The following is a 12299-nucleotide window of genomic DNA, read 5'->3' on the forward strand; positions in this document are numbered from 1 at the left end:
ATAATGCCGAGTACCAAGTCTAGCAAAAGCATTTCACAACAATAGAATCGAAATCCTCAAATATTATATATGGTGAATTGCCGATTTAGTCCCTGTATTATCTCAATGAAAATTAGGTATTTGAATTATTTTTCGGTAAAATAAGTCATTAAATTCATCAGAAATTGCTAATTTCATTTTAGAGGATATTGCCATCATTTTCTTACCTATAAGCCCTTAATAGTGCATATAGGTCACACATTTAACGTTTAATTTATCTTTCAAAGTTAATTCCATACACTATTTCTTCAAAGAAAATAAGTCCTTAAACTATGAAAGGCTACCAATATACTCTCTAAAGTGTATCACATGTAAGTCACGTGATTTGAATTGACGAAAAATTAAATAGAATAACTTCAAATCTAATATTAGGTATGTAATTGGCAGATTTTATTAGTTTGATTATTTATGAAATTACAGCATTAGTTTGACGCCCTAAGTGTACATAGTAGCATTAGTCATGAAAACTTTACCTTTTTCTACATCCTTATAATTTTTCCGAAAAAAAATTATATAATTTAAAAACCTAATTTTCACTTAGATAAATCGACATTTCACCCTATTCTATAAACCAATAGTTTAGTTTTACATGCAATTGTAACAATGTGCTCATTTTTCTTCCATCAATAACCTGTAAGGTAATGTTACAGTGAAATTCCAAACACCGACCTCTAGACAACGAAAACAAAATATTGTAACAAAAGAATTACAGAGACACTACAAGCCCCAACTAAAATGATACAAAAGGCTAATATAACATAAAGTACAGTTACCATGAATTTCGATAGCAACCAAAACAAAAAAAGAATGTGCAACTATTATATTCTCAGCAATGCCAGCAGCCACTTCCGGCCACCACGCTTAAGCGATAGCATACTGGAGTGTCTCCGACTCTTTGGGCCGCCAGATGGACTTCTTCACACAGAGCAATCCCTCCTTGTCCTTTGAATAGGTCATGCGAACCTCCCACTGCATCGACCTCACCATGTTCTCCAGCTCATTAATAGTCCCAACCTCGTCTCGCACGATAAGGGTTCCCTCAGGTCGAAGAATTCGATCAACCTCCGCAACTACAGCCACTAAATTGCACCTGCCATTCACAAGCCATTCCAAAGTCAGACGGTGTAAAAAATTGGTGTATCATATAATGAATGCTTTGCAGTGGAGAAAACAAGAAATGGAATAGTGTGCACCTCTTTTTAAGCTTGGAAAACAGATGGTCGGAATGGATAAGATCATAAGACCTTGGATACGTGCTAAATGATTCGCACCAATCATGATACATACCATATAAACCACGCTCGTAAATTATGGGTAGTGTATCTGGAGAGTCTACTGTGACCACATTCATGACCCAAATTTTCAAATCTTTCACAGCGGCAGCAAATCTGCAAGCACAACCAGAAGTCAGAAATAGAGCAATAAGCTACCTCACAGATAAAAAAAAATTATGAAGGAACCACCTCTAAGACAACAAATCTTTGGCAATGTCAAGAACAATAACAAAGATAAACGACAAAGCACAATTATAATGAAGATGGTCGATTTTTCCATGCATCAAAAGAATCCATCAAAACACACTATTCAAGATAACCAAGGAACGATTTTTCTTACCCTCCGTACACAGCTCTCATGTCCATAACATTCCGAACAGATGTCCAGTTAATCCCCATTCCATTCAGGTATGACTTTGTCACCACATGTTTCCAGTGCTCATTGTCTGCAGTGAAATCCTCAGGAGCAGGTTTTCCATAAACACCAACTTGGGAACTTAACAACCAGTAAGGTGGCTTGTCCAACCTCAACGGCCATTGTTCAGGCCATTCAGACCCACGTTCTGTTGCATCTACAGGCACTTTGTGCATGCATGCTTGTAATGGCACATTCCTGTACACAAAATTAAGATTAGGGTAGCTATAGAGCTTAGATTATAGTTATCTCAGGGTTCGCATCAGACAAATTTTGGCAAGAGTAACACCATTGCCAATTGTGAGGAGGTTTAGTTTTGCTTTTCCAAAGCATCATAATTTTTTTTTTCCATGTGGTTTTAGAACTACAGTCTACAGAGAATATCCATTTTCCTCCAAGTTCAGCAATCTCATTAAGCCAGAAACAGAACCTAGTAATTCAACCATGAATGCTTAGGCAACTATATCAAAAGTCTGGATAAAAATGTGTTTCCCTGAAAACATTAAATTAAAGATGAAGGAAAAGGATCGGCTGAATATAATGTGTACCAGGCAGCATTTGGCTCATCAGACGTAGCGCAGATAGGAGGCTCATTCTGTGATCTTTTCTCATAACACTCATTCGAAGTAGGCTTTTTGTATATAGCAATACCAACTCCATTTATTGTATCCTTACTAATTGACACCAGTTCCCAGCATATTGCTTTTGTTAGTTCCTTCATGGCTGCAGACGATTCCCACAAATTTTAGACTTGTTAGTAAGTAGTAAACAACCAACTCCAATTCAAAAGTTCCAAATATACAAGGTTAAAACTTATGTACCTTTCCATATTTCAACATCTTCAGCCAGCTTCTGATATATTGGAGTAGCAGACCACACAAAGAAACCACCAGGTCTCAACACACGATTCAGCTCCAATAGAAGCTTACCACCTGCACCATGTTTATTGGTGAAAGTCCAAATGAAAAGAAATAACCAAATAAGTCTCCTATGTCAGAAAAAACTGACTCAAACATCTAGGGCTTCTTTGATGTGTCAGTTCAGAAACAGCGTTCTATCATACAAATCCTGAAAAGCAGTGCAAAATTTTCAGCACAATTTGAAAACTGCTCAAGGAAATAAACAATCTTGAAAACGAAATGCATCATAAATTAAAAATCTGTTTCCAGTTATCAACTTAGAAGTTACAAAATAGAAAACTGAAAATTATTGTTTTCAAGTTATTAACCTAAACCCTAAACTAGGTGTGACAGTTATCGAAAACTCAGCCAAACAACCCCGGATTTCACACATTGGAAACTGCATTTTTAAACAACAATCTAAGCTTGATCTCATGTCACACTGTAAATCAATTCACAAGAACTACCTTCTATATGCCAAGGAACCCCGCAGCGGGCACAGTGAACAACATCAAAAACTTTGCCTGGGAAGGGAAGTCTCTTTGTGCCCATCACAGCAGATATGGCTGGAATTCCTCTTTCAAGTGCAAACTGAACTTGAGCTTCATGCTCATCTTTTGGGGCCAATGACATTGCAAGGACATCTCTGTCAAAGAGAAAGCCTCCAAAGCTTGCAACTCCACATCCAACATCTAATACAACACGTGAGCGTTTTCCCCAGGCAATATCAGGAACAGACTACAACAGAAGAGAACCAAGGTTAGCATAATTTTGATGAGCAGTAACACGAAAGATATATCTTATCTAGTTGTTTTCTACTGATAAATCACATCCAAAACTCTTGAAATTCATAGGTTGCCAAGACATGTCACTCTAGAGATGAAATTCCTGCTCTTAAAAACATATTCCTTAGGACTCTGCATATCCAACCAGAGCGTCAATTAAACTGTAACAAGAATCACAGAAATGCATATACTACATCATAAATGCATAGGCACTAATACAATATAGACGTAGCAAAGACTGGCATATTCTCCAAAGCATGAGCTGATTAAAAATATTAGGGAGGGGGAGAAGACAAGGATTGAATGCACACATTGAGACATCTGAAGAAATGTACGTACATATTTACAGAGAGAATAAACCAGCATGTAAAGTCATACAAGTGGAATGTATTTGAAAAATAACAAATGCATAAAAGTTTCACCTCTTGTATGAAATCTATATAATGAAGAGCACCACGCTTGAATTGTGTTCCACCGCCCGGAAAAGTAAGGTATTCACCAGTAACCTTGACCCAATTCTGATGCCCCTTAACTTGAGCAAGCTTGGCATGGGGAACATTGTAGTACCATATCTACAAAAATGCACCTTATCAACAAAGGAAAGAGGACAATTGTGGAAAAAAATGTATACATTGATTCAGTTATATACCTTTTCCCTGCTTGTTGGCCACTCAATTGAGCGTCTATATCCTTCTGGGAGAGGAAGAAGGCAGGTGGGAGCCTCTTCTGGACAGTGCCTCTCCCGGTGCTCGTAATGCTTGGTACTTCGAAGACTATTGATGGCTTGCAAATTGTCAAGGCAGGGGATGAAATCAGGCCCAGCAGTGGAATTGCAGACTTTCCAGTTGTAACTGGCCTTCTGATTAGAAGTACGCTGAGCCTCCTTCTCATTCTTTGACTCTGCCAATTGAGTTGACCACGAACCATTTTGAGTTGTAGTCTCGTTCAACAGCTCTGACTGAGCAATAGAAGGGAATACCTCATTTGAACTCTCGTTTTTGGCCTGCTCATTTTCCTTTTTCCCCCCATCTGCCTCCTTGGTATCAGTTACCTCCAGTTTCTCCTCTATCTGACCATTCACCTTTTCTGTATCGTTTATTTCTTCAGAGCTGCCTAATTTTTTATCACTGTCATCATCCGACTTCTTATCATTATCACTGGAATCAGATTTCTTCTTGCTCTCACCACCATCGCTCTTTTTTCCTGCATCTTCAGAATTCAATTCTCCATTTTCCGCCTTAGAGTCACCATCTTCAGTTTTCTCCTCACTCTTGTCTTCAGTCTTCTCCACAATCTTGTCAGTCTTGTCCTCAATCTTGTCTTCAGTCTTGTCCTCAATCTTGTCTTCAGTCTTGTCCTCAATCTTGTCTTCAGTCTTCTCCTCAGGCGTCTCCTGAGTCTTTTCCACAAATCTCTCCGCAGTAGAGTCTTCAGACTTCTCTTCTACCTTATCTTCGCCCTGAGCAGCACCATCACTGTCTCCTTTGGTTGCATCGTCAGGTAAGTCACCCGGGTTATCTTCAAATTGCCTGTCATTGGTGTCACTCACTTGTTCCTTGACACCAACGTCATTGCTGTCCTGCTCGTTGAGGTCACTCTTATTCTCCTGGGGCACATCAACATTTTGAACGGGAACTACAGAGGAGGAGGTCATCATCCAAACAGCGGCCAAGCACAAGGCCACAAACACCACAATGGTGACGGTGGAGCAGTAGCCATTGGAGGAGGGCCTCCTACTATCTACTCTAGTATATTTACCTAAGGCCATGTTTGACCCAGCACCTGAAAATTGAAACAAGATGAAAAGCGAATTACTAGGAGGAAACGAAGTAATGATGGTAGCCCAGATCTGTAGCAATTAACATATCCGGCAATGTGTCTCTAGATCCCTAGCAAGTACCAGGAAAGGAAAAGGATATAAAGCAATGAAGGTCTGAAAAATGGAAAATACGGGAAACAGATTACTAAAAACAGCAGCAGGAATCCCAATTGACGCAACAAAAATAACCTAATCTTGGTTAAGAATAACAAACAAACTAACACGGACGGAACTGTAAATTCAAATAAATTGGAGAGCAGATCAAATCTTTTGGAAGGGAGGTAAGTAAGTACCTTGTTTGTTTGATTGTGTGTTTGGGAAGATCTGATATGTGGTGCTGTTGAGGGTTATTCCTCCATTATCCGACCTTCAATAATCTCCAATCAGCAATCTCCAATGAGAAAACGAAAGAAAAGAAAAGAAAAAGAAAAGCGTAAGGATTTGGCAGAGGATGGAGGACGCGGAAGAGATTTAATAGCAAACAACTCCACTCCACGAGAGAGAGAGAAAGAATGAGAGAGGAGAGAGGACTCCCTTTCTAAATTCGAAAAATTCCTGGCCCAATTATTTTTATTTTTATTTTTATTTTATGAATTACAGTGGGAAGTTGACAGACCCGATCCTAAAATCAAAACGTGTTGGCCGTCACGTAGGCGTGACATAACTAAAGGTGCGATGACACACCCTAACCCGAAGACTAGGACGTGCTGGCCGTCACGTGAGCGTGACGTAACCATAACGCAAGCGGAAACGATTTAATAATAAAATACGAGTCAACGAAAACCACTAATTGCAGTTATTTACAACCTAGCATTCTATGTGCATAAGAGTGTACTAAACACACATAAACAGAGCATAAGCGTCTAGGTGCAGTCAAGTAGGACCATAACTAATTTACAACACCCTCGGGTGAAATCCTACATTTATTTAGTCTGTCAGAACGTCGAAATAGTCCTCGTAGGCCACCAACGCCTCAACTATCTACTAGAACCTGGAGGGGCGAAAAACAGAAAACGTGAGTGGGCGAAAATAAAGCTTTTCCAAATCATTTCATAAATCCACATTTATAACCCCTTTTTGAAAACCTGTATACTTTCCCAGAAAAATAGTATATAGCATATATATCTCAACCACCTTGATCATCAATCTTATAACAGATTCAATAAAGAATGTACCATGCCAAATTCAGCAGTTTAGTATGAATGCATTGACATAATATAAATCAGGTAAAAGAAAGTAATCAATCGGAGGCCCTCTAATGGCCCTGAACGATTGAACCTAGAGCTCAAAATCTATCACTCTCACTCTGCCGGAGTCACCTCTGTGACCTGTCCGACCTTCTGCACATAAGTCGGAACCACCTAATGTAGTCTGTACGACTTAATGGTTAATATTACGCTCTAGTGCTTTTCTCATCAATCATCTGTACACATAAATCTAAAGTCACCCACCAGTCGAAATCTCACTAACACTCTACGACTGGCCCGTCGCACCCACTCCGCGTGGACTGTGCGACCAGCATCTACTTGGATCCAAGGCGAGCGTGCGATGCGGTGAATACTATAAGCACTAAACCATGGTGCAGGATTTGAGCTCAATATATATCATTATCATCATAACAGAAATTAAATACCCACCTGATACTCACCTGTGCGTCCACAGCACCATCTTACATATATGCATCATACGACAGTTCATAATATTCATAACATTCTATGCATGGCAATCAAATCATATTTCATTTCATCTCAATATACTTTTCATTAATTTTTGATTTCTGGGGAAATCGAGTATATAGGTATATATATAAAAACAATGCCCACTCACTGGTATGTCGCCGGGTCGTAACCCCCTTGACGCCCCTGGATGTGCTCGTCCTCGTTATAAGTCCCACCTAGAAGTGAAATAACTAAAAACGTCATTTAACGCACAATTAACGCACCTAAACCAAACTAGGTAATTAATTCTTCATATGATGTTCAAATTGGGTATATGAATATACCACCGTGACCTACACAACCTCAGGATCACCCCCATATTTTTAAAATAATTTTTGGAGGTCTCACGCGCCCCCACGCGCCTGACGTGGCACGGACCTACGCACCCCCACGCGCCGCCACGTGCGTTGCACACTGACGGCTACAGTGAACGGCGTTAGGAATATTCCGAGAATATTCCGTTAAAAACCCAACGGTACCGTTAACGGCGTTAGGAATATTCCGTTAGAACTAACGGAATATTCCTGTTTCTTCTCCGATGGACCCTCGCCGGACTCCGGTCACCGGAAAACTGGGAAAATTTTCTATTTAACTATTCTCACTCGTTTTTCGTCCAATTTCTTCGCATACCAAAATGAAGCATTTAACACCTACTATCACGTTGGAAGGTTTTTAAGGTCTAAAAACAACAAGATCTTACCTTTCCAAATTTCACAAAATTCGGCCAACCTCGAAACCAGTGATCCCGACATCCATTTTGTTCAAACGAGGCACTCCGAGCCTCCTCGTGACCTCCTTAAGCTCACTGTGAGCTTGTTTTAGCCTAAAACGTAGTCATTTAGAAGGTCATGAATAGTGCCATTTCACGGGATCTTTAGAAACTAGGGTTTTTGAAATGGAACTCACCTGAATTTGGTATCCCCGAGCTCGTGAAGTCCTCAGGATCACGATGGTGGTCTTAAATGGAACGTTGGTACAAGATTGTGGTGGTTCTTGGTGGTTGTCGTGAGTTCGAGAGTAAGAGAGAGAGTGAGAGAGAGTTTTCTGAGAAGAATAAGAGAGAAGGAAAGGTTACGGGTTTTAGGGAATATTTTGAGGGTAGGAGGCCCTACCTAAGTCCAAACACAATTTAACACATACAAATATAAATCTAACCCTAGTTTAGGATCTTAGAGTAAAACAAATGTCATACATTTACACACCTTAATCCCGTTTAAGGTCACATTGGTCATTTCACGTCCTCGGAATTAAAATTCCGGGACGGGCTGTGACAATCTCCCCTTCTTATAGAATTTCGTCCCCGAAATTCCAGTCATCAACCAGAACATCAAAACTCATAGAATAGCCTCGGATACATATCCCGCATCCGTTCTTCTGTCTCCCATGTAGCTTCTTCCGCTGTATGGTTTCTCCACAATACTTTTACCAAGCTCACGGTCTTATTCCTTAGAGTCTTATCTTTCCAATCCAGTATAGTCACTGGTTCCTCATCATACGTCAAATCCGGATTAATTTCCAAAGGTTGAGGAGGAATCACATGTGAAGGATCTGAAACATAATGCCGAAGCATCGAGACATGGAACACATTATGTACTTTAGACAACTCTGGAGGTAGCTCCAACCTGTAAGCAACTTCACCAATCCTCTCAGTGATCTCATAAGGTCCAATGTACCTGGGACTGAGCTTTCCTTTCTTCCCAAATCGAACCACACCTCTCCAAGGTGATAATTTCAGAAATACATAGTCGCCCACATTATACATTCTATCCGTGGTATGTCGATCCGCTAGGCTCTTTTGCCTATCCTGGGACACTTTCAGGTTAAACTTAATTACCTGAATATTCTGAGTAGTCTCATCCACAATCTCTGGGCCCTCGAGTATTCTTTCACCAACCTCTGACCAACATAATGGCGTACGACAAGCTTTACCATAAAGTGCTTCAAATGGAGACATTCCAATACTCGAATGAAAACTATTATTGTAGGCAAACTCCATCAAATCCAAGTGATCATGCCAAGAATCGCCAAATTGCATCACAGAGGATCTCAACATATCCTCGAGTGTCTGAATAGTTCTCTCTGACTGACCATCTGTCTGTGGATGATAAGCTGTACTGTAAAGCAATCTAGTACCCAAGGCTTCTTGAAAAGCTGTCCAAAACTTAGAAGTAAATCTTGGATCTCGATCAGAAATAATATTCACTGGAACACCATGATACTTTACAACCTTCGATATGAATAACTGAGCCAACTTATTTAAAGAGTACTTCTCCCTTACTGGAATAAAATGTGCTGATTTGGTAAATCGATCTATAACCACCCAAATGCCATCAAAACCATTTTGTGTACGAGGCAGCTTATACACAAAATCCATTGTTATATTCTCCCATTTCCACTGGGGAACAGGGAGTGGTTGCAATCTCCCAAACGGCTTCTTTCTTTCAGCCTTAACCTGCTGGCAGACAATACATCTACTTACATACTCCGCAATCTCCCTCTTCATACCCGGCCAATAGTAAAATGGTCGAATGGTATGATACATTTTAGTTCCTCCTGGGTGCATAGCATAAGCCGAACAATGTGCTTCATCCAAGATTTCTTTCTTCAGTTCCTCATTATTAGGCACATACATCCTGTTCTCTTGCATAAACATACCATCTGATCCTCGGATCCTGAGATCTTTCTTCTTCCCTTCCTTTCTTAAACTGATCAATTCTTGAATTTCTTCATCCAACGATTGAGCTGCAAGCACCCGATCAATTAAAATTGGCTTGACTTGAAAATTGGCAAGAAAAGCTTCACTTTGCTCTTCCAATTCTAACTCTACTCCAGTAGATCTCAACTCTGCCAGAAGAGGAACACGACTGGCATACAAAGCATTAAGTCGCCCTTGAGGTTTCCTACTCAGAGCATCAGCTACTACATTTGCACGACCCGGATGGTACTCAATCGTGCAATCATAATCACTTAACAATTCCAACCATCTTCTCTGACGAAGATTAAGATCATGCTGAGTGAAAAGGTACTGAAGGCTTTTATGATCTGTAAAGATCTTACATTTCTCGCCATAGAGATAGTGTCTCCAGATCTTCAAAGCAAACACAATAGCTGCCAACTCAAGATCGTGAGTCGGATAGTTTCTTTCATGAGTCTTCAACTGCCGAGAAGCATAGGCAATCACTCTACTATGCTGCATCAAAACACAACCCAAACCATTCAAAGAAGCATCACTGTAGATTTCGAAGTTACCATCATCATCAGGAAGTACTAACACAGGTGCATGAGTAAGGCAATACTTCAACTGCTGGAAACTTTGCTCACAACTTTCATCCCATTCAAACTTAACATCCTTCCTGGTTAACTTCGTTAATGGCAAGGCAATCATAGAAAAGTCTTGAACAAACCGTCGATAATAACCTGCCAAGCCAAGAAAACTCCGCACCTCAGTGACTGTTCGAGGTTGTTCCCAACTTTCCACTGCTACTATCTTTTGAGGATCCACTTGAATTCCCTGAACTGATACTACATGTCCCAAAAATGCCACTTGATCCAGCCAAAATTGACATTTACTAAACTTGGCATATAACCGGTGTTCCCTCAATTTCCTTAACACCAAGTTAAGATGTCGAATATGGTCTGATTTCGACTTAGAATATACCAGGATATCATCAATAAAAACAATAACAAACCTGTCTAAATATTCCTGGAAAACTTCATTCATCAATCTCATGAAAGCTGCAGGAGCGTTTGTCAATCCAAATGGCATAACCAAAAATTCATAATGCCCATAACGAGTCCTGAAAGCCGTTTTATGAACATCCTCATCTTTAATCTTTAATTGATAATACCCAGACCTCAAATCGATCTTAGAAAACACACAGGCACCTTTGAGCTGATCAAACAAATCATCTATACGAGGCAAGGGATAACGGTTTTTAATTGTTGCCCGATTCAATTGCCTGTAATCAATACACAATCTCAAAGTTCCATCTTTCTTTCTTACAAACAACACTGGAGCTCCCCAAGGTGAAGAACTAGGCTGAATGAAACCTTTATCAATTAACTCTTGCAATTGAATTTTCAATTCTCTTAATTCCGCTGGTGCCATTCTATAAGGAGTCAAAGAGATAGGGTTCGTACCTGGAAGCAATTCAATCGAAAACTCCACATCTCTATCTGGAGGCAATCCAGGCAAATCATCTGGAAATACATCAGGATAGTGTCTGACTACTCTGACTTCCTCCACACTACCGGAATCAACATCATTCAACACCACATGTGCTAAGTATCCCTGACAACCCTTGGATAACAATTTCTTCACCCTTATGGCTGAAATAACACCATGCCTCACCCCACTTCTTTCACCCACAAAAGTAATCTCAGGTAGTCCAGGACGAAGAAAAGTAACTGATTTCCCGTAACAATCTATATAGGCGCGATTATAATGCAACCAATCCGCCCCTAAAATCACATCAAAATCCACGATGTCTAACGGGATGAGATTAGCAGGCATAATGACATTATCTACCATCACTGGACACCCAGGGTAAAAACTATCAACATAACATTTATCCCCTCTAGGCATAGCAAACTCTAAATCAAACCCTAGAGGTGAAGGATGAGGTTGTGTCATTTGAGCAAATGTATGAGAAATCACAGAGTGTGTAGCACCACAATCAATCAAAACTCTAGCAAAATGACCAAGAACATTCAACGTACCCATAATCAAGTCTGGATGGTTCTGAGCATCTTGCAGCGATATGTGGTTAACACGTCCCTGAGCTGGCTGTCGTCCTCCACGACCTCTGCCACTCTGGTTACCTCGTCCCTGATGAGTACGTCCTTGACCTGCCTGGGCAGGCGGCCTAAACGACCCTGCACTACTAGCAGCAACTCCGCTCTGTTGGGGCTGACCCCCCTGATACCACTGAGATCCGCTAGCTGGCATAGACGGATATGAAGTATAACCTCCCTGATCCTGAGAATATCCACTCTGAAAATAAGGATCCTTGGAATAGTGATACTGTCCCGGAGCATAAGAAGCAGCATCACCCTGATAGTGATAAGCACCACCACGACCACCCTGGCCATAACTGCCTGAATTAAAGTTCTGTTGAGTCGGTGCTGATGTTGGCATAACAGGCTGCTGGGGCCTCTGTTGATTCTGGGGACAATACATAGCTCTATGTCCTGTCTGACCACATGTAAAGCATGCACCACTGAGTCTCCTACATTCCCCATGATGTCGGAAATTACAACGGCGACATAACGGAGGACCCGAACTACCAGCACCACCAAAGCCTCTCTGACCAGAAAATCTAGGTCCATTACCAAACCTACCACCTCCTCT

General features: G+C 40.7%; 2 protein-coding genes across 3 annotated transcripts; both read right to left on the reverse strand.

Annotated features, from left to right (window-relative positions):
• Positions 1 to 634: 634 nt before the first annotated feature.
• LOC126621088 (probable methyltransferase PMT26) lies at positions 635 to 5749 on the reverse strand. The gene is made up of 9 exons (XM_050289487.1): positions 5525 to 5749; positions 4062 to 5194; positions 3835 to 3984; positions 3095 to 3365; positions 2550 to 2660; positions 2277 to 2451; positions 1654 to 1926; positions 1233 to 1427; positions 635 to 1129 (listed from the first exon to the last, which is right to left on the reverse strand). Exons 2-9 carry the CDS (start codon positions 5178 to 5180, stop codon positions 901 to 903), a joined length of 2523 nt encoding a protein of 840 aa, XP_050145444.1. The 5' UTR covers positions 5181 to 5194; positions 5525 to 5749; the 3' UTR covers positions 635 to 900.
• A 163-nt stretch (positions 5750 to 5912) lies between these two features.
• LOC126621129 (uncharacterized) lies at positions 5913 to 11953 on the reverse strand. Of its 2 annotated transcripts, XM_050289518.1 has the most exons (3): positions 11669 to 11953; positions 7059 to 7125; positions 5913 to 6222 (listed from the first exon to the last, which is right to left on the reverse strand). In XM_050289518.1, the coding sequence occupies exons 1-3, from the start codon at positions 11895 to 11897 to the stop codon at positions 6216 to 6218; spliced, it is 303 nt and encodes a 100-aa protein (XP_050145475.1). In that variant the 5' UTR covers positions 11898 to 11953; the 3' UTR covers positions 5913 to 6215. The 2 variants fall into 2 exon arrangements, with proteins under 2 accessions (XP_050145475.1, XP_050145481.1); XM_050289524.1 differs by lacking the exon at positions 7059 to 7125.
• Between the last annotated feature and the right edge of the window lie 346 nt (positions 11954 to 12299).

The sequence above is a fragment of the Malus sylvestris genome, chromosome 1, assembly GCF_916048215.2.
Source record: "Malus sylvestris chromosome 1, drMalSylv7.2, whole genome shotgun sequence".
NCBI classification, from domain to species: Eukaryota; Viridiplantae; Streptophyta; class Magnoliopsida; order Rosales; family Rosaceae; genus Malus; species Malus sylvestris.